At 44.8% G+C, this 18759-nt stretch overlaps 1 protein-coding gene across 10 annotated transcripts in view; it reads right to left on the bottom strand.

The window, feature by feature from the left end:
* The window catches only part of camkk1a (calcium/calmodulin-dependent protein kinase kinase 1, alpha a), a 207455-nt gene that overhangs the window by 21925 nt on the left and 166771 nt on the right, over positions 1 to 18759 (bottom strand). For 9 of the 10 annotated variants that reach the window (XR_009826310.1, XR_009826311.1, XR_009826313.1 and 6 more), the window contains 2 exons: positions 8175 to 8248; positions 2568 to 2655 (listed from right to left, as the gene is read on the bottom strand). The exons of the other annotated variant lie outside the window; for it this stretch is intronic. Coding sequence is in view for 4 of the 9 variants with exons in the window: in XM_062048496.1 (XP_061904480.1) it covers positions 2568 to 2655; positions 8175 to 8248 (162 nt within the window). In the remaining 5 variants the exon portion in view is untranslated. The remainder of the gene's footprint in view (positions 1 to 2567; positions 2656 to 8174; positions 8249 to 18759) is intronic. 10 annotated transcript variants of the gene reach the window in all.

Genomic DNA, 18759 nt, shown 5'->3' with positions numbered 1-18759 from the left:
CTCCCTGAGGATTCGGTCCTGCTCACGTCTGTCCCCTCCTCGGCCACAAATGTGTCCGGTTCGTGGTCGCCCGCCTCGTCAGCTGCAGCGGCGTTCAACTCTCCGCCGCCACCTGACTCGGCTTCAGGAACCCTTGGCCTGGCGACCCGCAGCCAACTTCTCCCTCGACCCGCCTTTGACTTTGAACCTGTTTTTCTTGGGATGTCTGGAATCCGTCCCTTAGGGTGGGGGTACTGTCATGGCCCGTTGCCCAAGTCATGTTGTGATGTTTAGTTTTGTAATGTTATCCTTAGTTTATTGTCTATTTTTGTTTCAGCACCCTTTTTAGTTTTCTTAGTTGCAACAGGTGCTGATTTTCTGCACCTGCCTCTGATTTTTGTTTTTTGCCTTTTGAGAATAAATCGGCATCTTACCTGCACGCCACTTCCTGATGTGACCCAAATGCAAAAAAAAATATTTTATGCCCAAGTGTGCACTAACTAACCCATATATCTATTTTCTTATTCAAGTGTAAACTAACGAAGTGAAGTGAAGTATGTAGCACTTTTCTCTAACGACTCAAAGCGCTTAACATAGTGAAACCCATTATCTGAGTTACGTTTAAATCAGTGACGATGGCACTGAGAGCAGATGGGTGAAGTATCTTGCCCAAGGACATGACGGCAGTGACTAGTATTGAACCTGTAACCTTTAAGTTGCTGGCACGGCCGCTCTACCAACCGAGCCACGCCACCCTTAAAACAATATTTATGTTCAAGTGTGCACTAACTAACCCGTAAAACTATTTTATGTCCAAGTGTGACCTAACTAACCCATAAAAAATATTTTCATGTTGAAGTGTGCACTAACTAACCCAAAAAACGATATGTATGTCTAAGTGTGCACTAACTAACCCATACAACTATTGTATGTCCAAGTGTACACTAACTAACCCATAAAAATGCAAGTGTGCATTAAACTTTTTTACAAACCCCATTTCCATATGAGTTGGGAAATTGTGTTAGATTTAATTATCAATGGAATACAATGATTTGCAAATCATTTTCAACCCATATTCAGTTGAATATGCTACAAAGACAACATATTTGATGTACAAACTGATAAACATTTTTTTTTTGCAAATAATCATTAACTTTAGAATTTGATGCCATTAACACGTGACAAAGAAGTCGGGAAAGGTGGCAATAAATACTGATAAAGTTGAGGAATGCTCATCAAACACTTATTTGGAACATCCCACAGGTAAACAGGCAAATTGGGAACAGGTGGGTGCCATGATTGGGTATAAAAGTAGATTCCATGAAATGCTCAGTCATTCACAAACAAGGATGGGGCGAGGGTCACCACTTTGTCAACAAATGTGTGAGCAAATTGTTGAACAGTTTAAGAAAAAACTTTCTCAACCAGCTATTGCAAGGAATTTAGGGATTTCACCATCTACGGTCCGTAATGTCATCAAAGGGTTCAGAGAATCTGGAGAAATCACTGCACGTAAGCAGCTAAGCCTGTGACCTTCGATCCCTCAGGCTGTACTGCATCAACAAGCGACATCAGTGTGTAAAGGATATCACTACATGGGCTCAGGAACACTTCAGAAACACACTGTCAGTAACTACAGTTGGTCGCTACATCTGTAAGTGCAAGTTAAAACTCTCCTATGCAAGGCGAAAACCGTTTATCAACAACACCCAGAAACGCCGTCGGCTTCGCTGGGCCTGAGCTTATCTAAGATGGACTGATACAAAGTGGAGAAGTGTTCTGTGGTCTGACGAGTCCACATTTCAAATTGTTTTTGGAAACTGTGGACGTTGTGTCCTCCGGACCAAAGAGGAAAAGAACCGTCCGGATTGTTATTGGCGCAAAGTTGAAAATCCAGCATCTGTGATGGTATGGGGGTGTAGTAGTGCCCAAGACATGGGTAACTTACACATCTGTGAAGGTGCCATTAATGCTGAAAGGTACATACAGGTTTTGGAGCAACATATGTTGCCATCCAAGCAACGTTACCATGGACGCCCCTGCTTATTTCAGCAAGACAATCCCAAGCCACGTGTTACATCAACGTGGCTTCATAGTAAAAGAATGCGGGTACTAGACTGGCCTGCCTGTAGTCCAGATCTGTCTCCCATTGAAAATGTGTGGCGCATTATGAAGCCTAAAATACCACAACGGAGACCCCCGGACTGTTGAACATTTTAAGCTGTACATCAAGCAAGAATGGGAAATAATTCCACCTGAGAAGCTTAAAAAATGTGTTTCCTCAGTTCCCAAACATTTACTGAGTGTTGTTAAAAGGAAAGGCCATGTAACACAGTGGTGAACATGCCCTTTCCCAACTACTTTGGCACGTGTTGCAGCCATGAAATTCTAAGTAATTATTATTTGCAAAAAAAAAAAAAAAGTTTATGAGTTTGAACATCAAATATCTGGTCTTTGTAGTGCATTCAATTGAATATGGGTGGAAAAGGATTTGCAAATCATTGTATTCCATTTATATTTACATCTAACACAATTTCCCAACTCATATGGAAACGGGGTTTGTAATTTACTATAATATATTCATTTACCTTCATTTCAGGGATGGTGATGCGGGTGTCCGGGTTCTTATCTAGCATCCTCAAAATCAAGGTCCGCAGCTCTTCATTTATTTTTGGTCTGAATGAATGGAAACAAAATAATGACCACTTTTTACGGCCGAAACTATTAAATCACAGTTTGACTACAACTAAACAATATTATTTCATAATTAATCTTATTTAAAACAGTTATTAAAATGAATGGATGAATTGAGAAAAAAATATCAGTAATATATTATTAATGTTTACAAGGTGTCCAGCCATCCATTTTACTTCTTCTGCTTATTCGATGTCGAGTCGTGGGTGTAGCAGCCTAAGCAGAGAAGGCCTGAATTCGTTCCCTCTCCCAGCCACTTCGCCTAGCTCCTCCGGGGGGATTTCAAGGTGTTCCCAGGCCAGCTAGGAGACATAGTCTCCCCATCGTGTCATGGGTCTTACCTCCTCCATCCCATAAATACCTCCCCAGAAAGGCCTCCGGGGGGCATCCAGATGCCCGAACAACCTCATTGGGCTTCTCTCAATGTGGAGGAGCAGCAGTTTTACTCTTAACTCCTACCGAATGACAGAGCCTCTCACCCTATCTCTCAGGGAGAGCCCGCCACCTGCTGGAGGAAACTCAATTTGGCCGCTTGTACCCGTGATCTTGTCTTTTCGGTCACAATCCAAAGCTCATGACCATAGGTGAGGATAAGAACGTAGATTGACCAGTAAATTGAGAGCTTTGCCTTCTGGCTCAGCTACTTCTTCACCACAAAGGTCAATACAGGGTCCGCATCACTGCAAATGCCGCAGCGATCTCACGATCCACTCTTCCGAACTCGTGAACAAGACTCAAGAGTTACTCAAACTCCTTCTTTTGAGACAAAATCTCCTCCCCGACCCAAAGATGGCACACCACCCTTTTCCGGGAAATGGACTCGGACTTGGTGGTGCTGAACTTTATCCCAGTCTCTTCACACTGCTGCGAAACTATCCAGTGAGAGCTAAAGATCCTAACCAGATGAAGCCAGCAGGACCACATCATCGGCAAAAAGCAGAGACCTAATCCTTCCCGCAGGCACCAAACCCATTGCCCTCCACACCCTGAGTGTGCCTAGACATTCTGACCATAAATGTTACGAACAGAATTGTTGACAAAGGGCAGCCCTGGCGTAGTCCAGCCCTCACAAGAAACGGGTTCGACTTACTGTTGGCAATGCAGACCAAGCTCTGACACCTATCATACAAAGAGCGGACCGCCACAACCAGGCGGTTAGTTACACCATAATCTCTGAGCATTCCCCGCAGGACTTCCCAAGGGACACTGTCGAATGCTTTCTCCAAGTCCACAGAGCAAATCTAGACTGGTTGGGAAAACTCCTATGCACCCTCAAGGACCATACCGAGAGTATAGAGCTGGTCCAAAGTTCCACAACCAGGACAGAACCACACTGCTTCTCCTGAATCAGAGGTTCGACTATCCGGCATAGTCTCTTTTCCAGTACATCTGAATAAACCTTACTGGGAAGGCTGAAGAGTGTGATCCCACAATAGTTAGAGCACAACCTCTGGTTCCACTTCTTAAAGATAGGAACCACAACCTCGGTCTGAAAATCCAGAGGAACCGCCCCGAATGTCAAACCAATGTTACAGAGTCTCGTCAACCAAGACAGCCCCACAGCATTTAGAGCCTTAACGCTGGGTGGATCTAATCCACCCCCGGGACCCTGCCACCAAGGAGCTTTTTTAACTACAACCAACCTCAGCCGCAGAAATGAGAGAGACCACCACAGATTCCCGAGGCACTTCTTCCGCATAGGAAGACGTGTAGGTGGGATTGAGGAGGTAGTATTCCCATTCGAAGTATTCCCTCCACCAATCCACAACATCCCTAGTTGAGGTCAGCAGCACACCATCCCCACCATACACGCTGTTGGCAGTGCACTGCTTCCCCCTCCTGAGGTGGCAGATGGTGGTCCAGAATCACTTTGAGGCCGTCTGTAAGTCATATTCCATGGCTTCCCCGAACTCCTGCCATGTCCTAGTTTTTGCCTCTGCGACCGCCAAAGACACATGCAGCTTGGCCTGTCAGTACCGGTCCACTGCCTCCGGAGTCCCATTAAACAAAAGAACCTGATAAGACTCCTTCAGATTGACAGCATCCCTCAACGCCTGTGTCCACCAGCGGGTTCTGGGATTACCCCCATGTCATGCGCCAAACATCTTGCAGCCACAGCTCCGATCGGCTGCCTCGACAATAGAGGCATGGAACATGGTCCACTCAGACTCAATGTGCAGCGCCTCCCTCGTGACATGTTGAAAACATTTCTGGAGATGGGAATTGAACTCTCTCTGACGGGAGACTCTCACAATGCGTTTGGGTCTGCCCGGCATCTTCCCCCACCTTCGGAGCCAAGTCTCCACCAGGTGGTGATCGGTTGAAAGCTCTGTCCCTCTCTTCACCCAAGTGTTTAAAACATGACACAACCACAGAGTCGATCACCAAACTGCGGCCTAGGGTGTTCTGGTGTCAAGTGCACATATAAACATCCTTATGTTTGAACATGGTGTTCGTTAAGGATAATCTGTGACGAGCACAAAAGTCCGATACCAAAACAACACTTGATTTTAGATCAGGAAGGCCCTTTCTCCAAATCACACCTCTCCAGGTTTCACTATCGTTTCCTATTTGAGTCCCCCAGCAGAAGAATCATCTGGGGGAGCACTCTCCAGTACTCCCTCTAGTAAATCCAAAAAGGGTGGGCATTCTGAACTGCTGTTTGGTATGTAGGTGCAAACAACAGTGAGGACCCGTCCCCCCACCCAGAGACAGAAAGAAGCTACTTTCTCTTCTACTGGGTTAAACTCCAACGTACAGGCTCTAAGCCACGGGGCAACGAGTATTGCCACCCCCACCTGTTGTCTCTCACAGCTTGCAATGCCGCTCTCAAGAGGACTGGTTTCAGAGCCCTTGCTGTGTGTCAAAATATGTCCGACTAGATCAATATAATATCATACGTCATAAAAAGGTAAGAAACATTTTTGTCATCCATCCATCCATTTTCTACCGCTTGTCCCTCTCGGGGTCGCTGGATCTATTCCAACTGCATTTGGGTGTGATTAGCAATACAAAAAAAATTACATAATGCTTAAAAGTAGTTAATGTGTGAGATTTTAGTTGCTAACTATTTTATTTTTCAAGTTGCTAACAGATGGAATATCAATATATTCAGTATAATATAATACAGTATTCAAGTTGACATATTAGAAATAAGCTTTGTGTGATTAGAATGTGTAGTTTGTACGTATATACTACAATAATACTACAATAGAATACTTACTTTAGGTAAAAACTGCAAAAATACTTGCTTTAGGGAAATACAGCAATACCATTTTTGTTTGTAGGTAAATAAATACTATTTTAAAACACTAGCTTGAGTAAAATACTACAATGACATTCTTGAATGTTTGAGTGACAGAATTGCAGCGTAGTGACGACAGTTTTTTATTGATGATGCAGCCACACTTGTTACGGCATGTGCACATGCCTCCATTCATTCCTCGGCAAGCGCGGTAGAGAGTACCGCTGGACACGACCCTACATGCTTCAGTTGCGCTCCCGCACGGCTGTGGACAATCAGGAATCAGCGCACCTTGATCTGATAAGGCTCAACAACATAAAGACCAGCGCAGCCGGAGATCCTGTGCTAGAACGTAGTTCTCTGATCCCAGTAAGCTGTCACGTCTACTCCTCTCTTTGTGCCTCGCTCTCTGTGCTTCCCTCTGCCCTTGTCTCACGTGCCCCTTTTTGTTCCCGCAGCTTTCCTTCTGCTTCCTTGAATCGAGCTGTGCGCCTCGCTTCCCTGGACTACCCCCTGGAATTGGACTGCCTCCCTCGATCCTCGACCCCCGCTTGGACACGGACCTTGACGTCTCTCTCTAGCCCCCGGACCACTCGCACGTATTACGGACCTTCTACAAGCCCCGCCCTATTGGACTTCCTGATTTCCATCCAACACGCATGCACAACAACTCCTGGTAACATTTAATTGCTAACGCTTCACATAGTCCTGCTTGACACACACACAGTAGCATACCACTCCACCGCATAATCAATACTCAATAAAATGTTATTGAGCTATACCGTCTGCCATCGTGCCGTCTCCTTCCCCCTCCGTACATAACAACACTTGATCTAAAATATTTATCAGACCAGTGCAGGTGCTGGTCTTTCAATTGGGGAAAGCTCATTTTCAGCTACTCTCTTAACATGAGTACATTCTCCAATAACAGATAAAATATATAAAGATGCTGGATTTGACAAAGACAACGTCACTAAGAGGATTGTAAAAGTATCCATATCAACTCAGAACAATGGAATAAAAGTTGAAAAATGTCCTGGAAGTGGTTTATATTTACAGATCACTGTGTCGCTCATTTTTGCTGTCATTTAAAAAGGGATTCTGCCTCATCCAACGATCATGCGAAACCTCAGCGTCCGGGCCAGCCAAGGCCAAGCCCACTTTCCATACACTTCTAGGGTCGCAGTCTCCATGATGATGATCATTTATCCAATGATTGTCTAGTTTGGCTACAGTGGAACAACCTACTCTATGCTCCAGCATTGAAGGCAATAAACACTGTTTAATGCACTGTGTTGCAATCAATGAGAAGAAATTACTTTCTGATTCTCAAAAATAGTTGAACACATCCATCAATTTGCTACTGCTTGTCCCTCTCGGAGTCACGGGGGGTGCTGGAGCTTATCCCTGCTGCACTCGGGTGTAACGTGGGGTACACCCTGGACAAGTTGCCACCTCATCACAGGGCCAACACAGATAGACAGACAACATTCACACTCACATTTATACACTAGGGCCAATGTAGTGTTGCCAATCAGCCTATCCCCAAATGCATGTCTTTAGCACATATTTAGTCAATGAAATGTAAACACAAAAGTACACATTTGGCCATTTATTTTTTCTTTTTACATTTAATGGTAAGCAGTCTCTCTAAGGGACTTGCAGTCTGAGAGCAATTACCACTTAATCAGACAAACATGAGGTATTTTTAGAAGTAAAGGTTATTTCACTTGATCAATGTTTTACCTGTTTCTATTCTACCTGCACTTTCTGACATTCAAAGACAAATGAAGGTTTGTGTTCCTTTGCAATTATTTGATCAGGTGGCAGATGATATTTAGTGCATGCTGGCAGTGCACGGACATGTTTGTGTCTGTGTTGCAGTTACACATGATCTATTTTAATAGTGAACGATTTTAAAAGTGATCTACTCTAATAGTGATCTATTTTAATAATGATATATTTTAACAATTATTCATTTTAGTTATACATTTTATTAGTGCTCTATTTTAATAATGCTTGATTTGAACAATTATCTATTTTAAGTGTGATCGGATTTAATAATGATCGATTCTAATAGTGATCTATATTAATAGTGATCTATTAGTGGTCTTTTTAAAGAGTAGTCTATTTGAATTGTGATCAATTTTCACAGTGATCTAGTTTAATAGTTGTCTATTTTAATAGTGCTGTGTTTTATTAGTGATCTATTTCAAAACTGATCTATTTTAATAGCAAGCAGTGAGAAGGAACTTACATTTCTGGGAAATCCACAGGCCTGCTCCGTATCTCATTGTGCAGAGCCAATATGTACTCATCAATAAACGGGCACTGCAGGCAAAGCAGATAAATAGTGGAAAAACACAGAAAAAAAAGATTATCAACATTGATAAAGTCAATACATACATAATACACAGAAAACTAAAATTTTTCATGATGTTATACACTTCTTTATTTCTCACTCATCATTAATTATGATAACACATTTCTACTATACATATCTACTATATATATATATATATATATATATATATATATATATATATATATATATATATATATATATATATATATATATATATATATATATATATATATATATGTAACCGGTGGTCTTTTCCTCTGCGTTGTGTGGCTTTAATGGAACACGACCAACTTTGCTCAGCTGCACTTTACTGACAATACAGAACATACAATTGTCGTCAATAACTTTGTTTCCATCGTCAAGTCCCTCTCCCGTTATCATGGACAAAAGGGCAGTACAACAGTGAAATAAACATACCTGACAATACAGAACATACAATTGTCGTCAATAACTTTGTTTCCATCGTCAAGTCCCTACACAAATATAATACAGAAAAAGATAGTGAACTTAAATTCTTAACATGACAATATTTCTGTCGTCGCATGCACGCCTACCTCTCCCGTTATCGTGGACAAAAGGGAAGTTGGAAGGCGTGTCCAACGCATATAAAAAGACAGGTGTCACAGTAATCATTGCAGTAGGAGGGACAACGAGACAATGGTTCCACATTGACAAAACATTGAACAATATCCAGGTATTTACATGTAACTTACACATGTTGTGTAATTATAACAATAATAAAGCATTATAAAATACATTATTTACAAGACATAATTGACCCTGTTACACTCACCCCCCAAGAATTACACAAAAGTCTGGTTTGCAAGAACAGTACGCATGTGTAAACACAATGGCCATGAAAATCACAAATTTGCATTAAACAGCAATATACGCTTCCTATTTAAAGGATAAGAGAACAAGAGACTTGCTTGGCGCCTAGCAAGAACTCATAGTACTCTATAGACAAGGTGAGGTGCCTTATACACCACACATACACAGGCCAAACTTTGTGGGTGAGTAGGGAACAATTAGTTTTTCAGAACATTGAGTCCACACAAAGAGCAGCATAAAACAGCTTTCTGGTCATATCTCACACATTAATAACAGTATGGGAGCCTGGCTCGACCCCTAGTATGGACTCAAGTTGAACCATGGACTCTATTAAACGGTAAACAGGTTTAATGACTCTACCAAACCGCGAGGCAAATTGGTTTTCAGCACCAGATGCTTGAGGTGGACCAACTGGGACTAATTGCAGAGAGGGAGCAGGGAGAGCTATCGGGGGATCCAGAGCAGCAATATGGCCACTGTCTGTAGGGGAGACTACTTCAGCGGACTCTGAACACTGAGGCTCACCAAAGGAAGACTGCTCATGGACCCATGAGGCAGTACGGCCATCATCACAAGCATCAGCATTCAAGAAAGAACCAGCATGGGATGTCCCAACCGTTGCAGCTGAACGGACACCTCTGACTCACACCCATCAAATACTGCTGTGGCAGGCATGACCACTGGTCTAGCATCATCCTCCAAATCTCCGTCTAACGGCAGGAAGTTAACCTGGAGCAACAGGTTACGGTGAACAACCCGTTCATTCCCCTCTGGATCCTTGATCTGGTAGATGTGCAGGTCGGGTTTTGAGGCCACCACAGTGTGTATAACAGGCAACCACTTGTCAGAAAGTTTACGCTTCCCTTTGACACCTTTGTTTGCCAACAGCACCTGGTCGCCAAGTGAAAGAGGCTGACCTTTGACCTTTCTGTTGTACTGGTTGCTCTGATGCTTCTGCTCAGCAGAGCAGTTTTTCTGGGCAAGCGTCATAGCACAATGCAGGTCCTCTAAAAGGGACTTTACATATATGTTATAGTCACACACAGTCTCATCCCGAAACACATTCTTAAAGAGGAGATCTACCGGCAATCTCGGCGTTCTCCCAAACATCAAATAAAAAGGCGCAAACCCAGTCGTCTCATGCACAGTGCAATTATACACAAAAGTCATTGTCTGGATCATTTGGGGCCATTTCTGCTTGGAGCGAAGGGACAATGATCTCAACATGTTGCCCAAGGTGCGGTTAAACCGCTCCGTCCCACCGTTTCCCATAGGATGGTAGGGGGAAGTGTAAGACTTGTCAACTCCTGACAACATCAACAGTTCGGCAATCAGTTCACTTTCAAAATTTGCACCCTGGTCTGAATGAAGGCGCTGGGGGAAGCCGTAAATGCAGAAGAAGCTGTCCCATAATTTCCTAGCAACCCTCTTTGCAGTCTGGTCCTGACAAGGAAAAGCATGTGCCAATTTCGTAAAGTGATCAGTGACTACAAGAACATCCACAGATTTGTTGTGGCTGTCTTCAGCTGTCCAAAAGTCAACACACACAAGCTCTAGGGGAGCAGAGGTCTTGATACTTTGTAGCGAGGCCCTTGCTGAAGGCTCGGGGGTCTTGCTAAGGACACACCTGTGGCACTGTTTCACGTAACTGCGGACATCTTTCTCCATGTCATACCAGAAAAAGCGGTGGCGAGCTAAAGCAAGAGTGCGGGGCTGACCTTGATGACCAGCTTGGTCATGAACGCCAGACAGTGCGTCTGCCTTCAAGGACTCTGGCACAACAAACTGGTACCTCTTCTTCTTGGTCAAAGGGTCCTTTGTGACTCTATAGAGGATGCCATCCAGAAGCATCAGCCTATCCCACTGTTTCAATACTCTCAGAGTTAGCTGATTTTCATTACAACGTCCGCGTCTGGAGGGCCTGCGTTTTCTGTCAACATAATAAGTAGCTCTTAAAATGACTGGGTCTCTTTGTTGGTGAGACTGAAGGTCAGCAAGTGATAGGGAAGGCAAAGTGTCTTGGCCAGGAGGTTCCAATGTTGTGAGGTGGTCAGCTAGTGAGGTAGCACGCTGGCGAGGAGCACTGTCCCATTCATCCAAAGAAGAAAGGAGTGAAGAGACATCTTCTTCAGACATTGAACTTTCAATGGTGTCAATGTGAGGATGACACCTCAGTGATTGTGGCTGGCAAGTGAAGCGGAACGCATCCTGCACACATCCATCACTGACATCACAGACCCGATTCAGCAGCTTAGCATAGGGCTCACCCAGCAGCCGCTCTCTCAAAGGAGTCACAAATTGGTCTCTACTGAGTGCATCTGCCACCACATTCTGCCTGCCAGGGATGTGCTTAATCTCAAAATTATATGGAGCCAACTTGGAGACCCACCGCTGCTCACAGGCATCTAGTTTTGGCTTAGTCAGGATGTGAGTGAGGGGGTTGTTATCCGACCAGACAGTAAACCTGTGACCCTTGAGCCAGTGGCTGAATTTATCACAAACTACCCATTTAAGGGCTAAGAACTCCAGTCTGTGAGCAGGGTAGTTGACTTGGCTGCGGCTGAGAGTTTTGCTTGCAAAAGCAATTGGTCTCGCTCGTTCTTCGCCATCAGGGACCTGGGACAGGACTGCACCCAGACCATCAAGGGATGCATCGGTGCAGAGGATGAAGGGCCTTTCAAAGTCTGGGTGTGCCAGCACCACACTATTAAGAAGTGCACTCTTCAGATCCTCAAACGCCTTCTCACAAGCAGAAGTCCAGTCCTGAGGAGTCAGTTTTCTGAAGGTGCCTGCTCTTCTCCGCCCAAAAGAGCTCTTGGCACTCCTCTTCTGTCCTGCAGTCAATGTGTAAAGTGGCTTTGCAAGAGAAGAACAGCCAGGGATGAAATGCTGATAGTACAGCACCATGCCCAGGAAGGACTTGACTTTCCGCTGTGATGGGGTGCAGCCGTCATCCTCCATAAGATCTTTTTTTTCAAAAGCGGAGATGACTTTGACTTTCTCCTGGTCGACTGCAACACCACCGCTGTTCACTACATGACCCAGAAACTTCACGGTCCTACGCAAGAAGTAGCACTTCCTCTGCGCCAGTTTCAGGTTGTTGGCTCTGAGACGCAGGAAGACACTCTCCAGCCGCTTCAGGGCTTCCTCTTCGGATGGAGCAAACACAAGCAAGTCATCCAAATAGCAGAGGAGGCTGGAAAATTTCAAGTCCCCAAAGATGCTGATCATCATCCGCATAAAGGATGCGGGGCTGTTGCACAAGCCCTGGGGAAGTCTGTTGTACTCGTATAGGCCTAAGGGTGTTGTGAAAGCCGTATACCGCCTGTCAGACTCATGGAGGGGGACGTTGTAAAAGCCCGATGTGAGATCCATGGTACTGAAAAAGGCATTTCCACCAAGGGCGGCAAGACAGTCAGCCTGGTGGGGTAGCGGGTGTGCATCCTTCACGGTCTTGGCGTTAAGCCAGCGGAAGTCCGTGCAGATCCTCAACTCCCCTGACTTCTTCCAGACTAGAACAAGGGGTGAGGCATACTCACTGACTGACTTGCTGATGATTCCTTTAAACTCCATCTCAGACAGCACCTCTCTCAGCTTATGATAGTGAGCTGGAGGGACACGGCGATAGGGGAGTCTAAAAGGGCGATCATCAGTGAGGTGGATTCGGTGGACAAAATCCTTTGCCTCGCCACAGTCCAGCTTGTCTTTAGAAAATACATCTTCGTAGGTGAGGACCAGTTCAGCAAGTCGCTGTTTCCATTCCTCTGATACTTCACAGCCTTCAAGGTCAACATCCGCCAAGCCACAGTCTTTAAGCTGCTGAAGGGGATTAGAGGTGGTACCTGACTTGGAGGCTGGGTCACTTCCCTCACAGGTCTGCTGCATACACACACTCTGTGACAAAGGAAGGTCTTCCATTGCAATACAAGGAAAAACATCTGCTACCTTGGCGTTACGGCGCAGTGTCACAGGTCTCTTTATTGGGTTCAAGATCTTCATTGGGACCCAACGATCACCCCACATGGGTGTCACGATCCGCCCAACAATGATGTCTCTAGGGGTTGAACGGGAAGAGGTGGGCTCCACAATGACAGTGCTCCCAGGTGACACAGGAGCACTGCTGGGCAGCTTCCCCCCAAACTAGAGACTCTCCCTGAGGTGCAAGAGTGACAGATTGTCTTAGCTTGACTGTACCAACTTTTTCAGGCATTTCGGGACCAGACCAGCGTGTAATGCAGCTGAGTAGTCCAAGAAACTGTTCACAATTGGGGTCAGAAGTATTGGAGCAGACCAGCTGCCAGTACTTATTATCAGACTTCATTGCCTGTATAATGGGTCTTATGACATTGGTCCCAATGATCATCTCATCTTTCTGCCCTGGAACAAGTAAAGTTGGCACAATGAACTTAGACCCATAAACTTCTATTTCAAGGTCATAAATGCACCTGGGTTGTGTCATAAGGCCACCGCAGCCAACAAGGACCACCTTCTCCGGCACAGGCCGAGGACTAGGGAGTAGCCCAACAGCTCTAAGCTTTGACTCGGCCTCCACATTTAGCGTGCATGACATGCTACCTGAATCAAGCATCCCTCTTAAAACAGACTGGCCCCCCACAGACACTGGAGCATAAAACAACTCACTAGCTCCTTCCACTCTATGGGAACCCATAACAATCACTGTTTTGTCATCAGAAAGGCTACTACAACAGTTCATATAGGTCAATTGCACATCTTCATTTTCACTGAGGGTGCTACTAGCAACGCCCATGCTACCCCTCTTAATACACAGGCGGGTTAGTTTAAATCAGCATTGGGTAGAAAAGATGGCGGTATAGCCGGGGAATGTGAAGCCTGTGGGCACTCACGCTTCATGTGACCAGGTCTCAAACAGTTGAGGCACAATCTGTAGAGCTTACAGTGTGCATGAGTTGAATGTTCACTGGAAGTACATACTCGACATGCGACTGCCACAGAACTTTGATAGTTTCTGGGTTGACCAGTCTGATGGGTGCCTGACCTTTGGCCTCTTGGTCTTTGATTGTTAGCCAAAGATGCATTGCACAAGGACAGAACCTTATCAAACATGGCCACAACTTGAGCACCAGGGTCGTTAGCTGGTGGGTCAAAAGCGGCCGGCGCCACATTGACAGCAGAAGATGGGTGGAATGGGGAGGTGGACTGATGTGCGACAGCCACAAGTGCATCAGGAGGCTGACTGCAGGAAAGGCCAGGGGAAGGTTGGGGAACAGAAAGCAACAACTGTTGGCGTGCTACCGAGGCAGCCTGCGGCGAAGAATAATCAGTCACTGGGCTTTGATTGTAAGCTGACAAGCGCATCACACATTGAGACTGGGCTGCTGTCGTTCTAACCTTTCTTATATGAGCATCCAGACGCTCCTGAACCTCAGCTGCCGTCCACTGCTCAGGCGTCTTTAGTTGAAACAACAAGGCAAGATGAGGGTCAGGACAGTGGTTAATAAACATCATGACAACTTCAGCACTGGGGTCCTCAACAGATTTGCCCCGCCTATGGAGACACTCATCAGCAGCATCAATGGACTTGTTAAGACGGATCCAGTAGTCCATAGCACTCTCACCAGAATGGGGAATAGTGCAGTAAAAGTCTTTCATAGGTAAGTTAGAATATGATAGCTCACTGAAGTTACCTTTCAAAATGTCAAACACTGCAGTGGGCTGGTCAGCTGTATTCAGTTCAGGGCGGCTGCCCAGCGACACCTTTACAACATCCCTCGCTTTGCCTGTTAGTCTGGACATAATTAGCTCAAACATTTCATGTGGACTGTCACATTTTACTCTATTTAGGTAACATTTCATCATGTCTACCCATTCATGAATTGAGAACACATCAGTATTATCGCCCCTAAAGTAAGGTGGTGCTTTGACGTCAGGCTACACAACAACTTTCACTTGTGGCGAACCATCATGCCTGGAGGAAGGGCTCACAGCAGTGGACTGAGGCTGAAATGCACTTGGCTGGTGCATCATGCTGATGTTGGCAGAGATGTTGTCTCCTATCTGTTTAGCTAAAGTTGTGATCATCTCTCCAAAAGCATCAACATATATGACTTGTGTGGGTTCACGCACTGCGTGAGTAACTGGCGTAGAGCTAGAGATGGGGGTCAGTAGCGGGTTAAAAACTGGTTGGTCTATCATGAAGCTAGGACTGCTTGACACCAACCTACCCCTCCCCATTCCAAATGTGACACTATGCCCACAACCAGCCATTGTAGGAATCTCGAATACTATGCAAATGTTTCACTATAACAACAAAGAGAAATCCCCACGAAGGCAGTATAGCAAAACAAGGGCAATAGGGGCGGCATGGCGTAGTGGGTAGAGCGCCCGTGTCAGAAACCTGAGGGTCGCAGGTTCGCTCCCCGCCTCTTACCATGCCGTTGTGTCCTTGGGCAGGACACTTCACCCTTTCCCCCGGTGCCGCTCACACCGGTGAATGAATGTTGAATGAATGATAGGTGGTGGTCTGAGGGGCCGTAGGCGCAAATTGGCAGCCACGCTTCCGTCAGTCTACCCCAGGGCAGCTGTGGCTACGAAAGTAGCTTACCACCACCAGGTGTGAATGAATGATGGGTTTTTAACATGTAAAGCGACTTTGGGTACTTAGAAAAGCACTATATAAATCCCAGGTATTATTATTATTATTAATAGTGACACAAGTTGACACATAAAAAAAACTCACTGTAAAGCCCACCGTAAATAGCCCCTGACAAATCAATACATAGCACAGCACTGTAGCATGAGAAAAAAAAATTCCCCCCCTGTGCTATTAGGGCGTATCTAGCCTCTCATAAGCCCACACCGATTAATAGATGAACAGAAAATAAAACACCATCAAAAGGCTTCAATAAACACTAATACAAACAGGCTTGCCCATTCACCACTTTTCTTTCTGCTATGACAGGACTAATTGTCACAAAAATTTTCATAAAATGTACCAGCTGGATATTATAAAGTCACCAGCACAAACATAAACAAGCTTAAATCACGCGCACACACTTTAAAACAGCGTGATTTGTCAGCACACCTCGCGCGCACGCGGGAGCGCGCGCCGTTGTCCTCGGTGACAAGAAGGGAGAGGGAGGGAGGAGCAGCCGAGTGCAGCGGGCGGGAACTCCAGCAGCTTTCCCGGGCACCAGACGAGCGCTGGTCGGCGATGCAACGGGTCGTACGGCACCAAGTGTAACCAGTGGTCTTTTCCTCTGCGTTGTGTGGCTTTAATGGAACACGACCAACACCATGGATTGCTCAGCTGCACTTTACTGACAATACAGAACATACAATTGTCATCAATGGGTGAGGGCGGACCTACGTCACTTCCGCCTACCAATCCCCTAGCAACCGGGAATTCGTTGAAAACAAACCAGCTCACAGCGAACACAGCATTGACAGAAAAAGCATTTAACGAGCGTTGTGGCTTGGAAGTCGGCGTTAAATCCTTCATTTCTGCATTTTTACTTATTCGCATATCGTGTGAAAAAACGAAAATGTATTGTTTGCGTCAGACTCGTCTCAGTGAACTTTAAAGCTTTTCAGGCTTAGCTTAGCTTGCTAGTTAGCTTAGCCTGCGCGCTACTAAGAAAGAGACGCGGAAGTTATCAACAACAAGATCAAGTGTTAGTGTATAACGAAACCGGTTTTCGAAAATAGCTAGCTAGGCTATAGACCAGGGGTGGGCAATTAATTTTCACCGGGGGCCGCATAAGCAACCCGAGCACTGCTGGAGGGCCACACGACAATATTTCAATTAAATTTTGCTCAATATTATTTTTGATATACCGTAAGATAAATAATAATGATGATAATAATAATAATAATTAATAATAATAATAATAATTTAATTTAACCTAACTTAACTTTATACAAAAGCAGATTGCTTTTGATGGTCACTTTATCCTGCATTATCCAACATTTTTCCCCATCAGATTTGGACAACCATCTGTTGTTAAAAATAGTTTTTAATCATATTTATTTGATATATTTTTTTTTATATTGGTTTTATATGTAATTGTTTTTTCTTTTTATTCAGTCATTGGTGGAGCTAAGGATAATATTTGAATATTGTTTGTAATATTATTGTGCAGCACTTTGGAAACATTTTGTTGTTTAAATGTGCTATATAAATAAAGTGGATTGGATTGTCACACCTGCCAGCTTGTCCCAACACGCATTTACCTCTGTGAGCAAGTCATTACCTGTGGTTGTCTCTTTAATTGACTGCATCAGAGCTCTCATCCAAAGTTAGCGAAAAACAATCCATGTCTCCGGGCATTATCAGCGCAACAAAGTCCAATAAGCACTCCTTAATAAACTCTCCGTCAGAAAACGCCTTACTTTTTCTGGCGCTTTTGTGAGAAATGACGAAACTTGTCCTGACGGCTGCATCTCTGGGGGTGTGAAATATGGCACAAAGTCCTTGTTGGGTTTGCAGTTTTACCATCAACGCATCAGCCTCCCTTGCGCGCGCTTCATCAGACACATCCCGGTATTTTCCATCGTGTTTCTTCGTGTAGTGGCGATTAAAATGATATTCAAACACAGCAACCTGTGTACCACACATTAAGCACACGACTTTACCATTAATTTATGTAAAGAAATACTTGGCAGTCCATCTCTTGTTGGAAACACGCCAATCCTCATCAACTTTTCTTTTTTTAGCGTCTCATCACTTGTCTCTATGCACCTTCACTCACAGGTTCCCCCCGGACATACGGCATAAATAACACATTTCAAAATAAAAGCAGCACAGTTGTATTGCGCGCACGACATAGATGTTTTTTAAACTTTATTTTGTAATTTGTAATTGCGCTGTTCAATTCACTCACAATCGCACACGCGCATACGTCCACACGGAAGTAATACAAATAACGCTTTTCAAAACAAAAGCAGCACCGTTGTATTGCACACTCGACATAGATACTTTTTTAAATTTATTTTGTAATTTATGATTGGCCTCACGCGGGCCGGACAGGGATGCGCAAAGGGCCGGATGCGGCCCGCGGGCCGTACAATGCCCAGGTCTGCTATAGACTATATAGTATATTACTTACTTAACTTAATCCTCTTCTTCCCGGATGGGAAATAAGGCTTCGACGACTCGACGCCATTCATTTCGCTGCTGTGCTCGTCTCTGTGCCTCGCCCCATGTAAGCTTCATATCTTTCAGCTCCCCTTCAACTGTTCTTCGCCAGGTGTTCTTTGGCCGCCCTGGCTTATGTTTTCCCGGTGGTGTCCATCTTAACGCTGCCTTTGGTATCCTCTCGTTGTCCGGTTTTCGAAAATAGCTAGCTATATATATATATATAGACTATATAGTATATACCGCATGTTATTTTTGTACAACAACAACTTCAGCTGTCGAACGTTATAAGGTACAAATTCAACAAGTACAACATTAGCACAGACGTATAGCCAAGTTGTGGTTAAGAAGGTGGATTTTTGTTCCTTATATTTACCAGAAACGAAGTGATCCGAACACACGACCCGGGACTTTGGGGGACTCCAGTGAGAACCGTCCTCGTTTTCCCAGTGTAAAGCTGCGAGCCATTTGTCTCGTCTCTGTGGGCTGTTATCACGCTTTGGCAGAACAAAATACAACCTTTGTTTTCCC

This window comes from Entelurus aequoreus, linkage group LG05 (assembly GCF_033978785.1).
Source record: "Entelurus aequoreus isolate RoL-2023_Sb linkage group LG05, RoL_Eaeq_v1.1, whole genome shotgun sequence".
NCBI classification, from domain to species: Eukaryota; Metazoa; Chordata; class Actinopteri; order Syngnathiformes; family Syngnathidae; genus Entelurus; species Entelurus aequoreus.
This window is presented reverse-complemented; position numbering and strand designations above follow the sequence as displayed.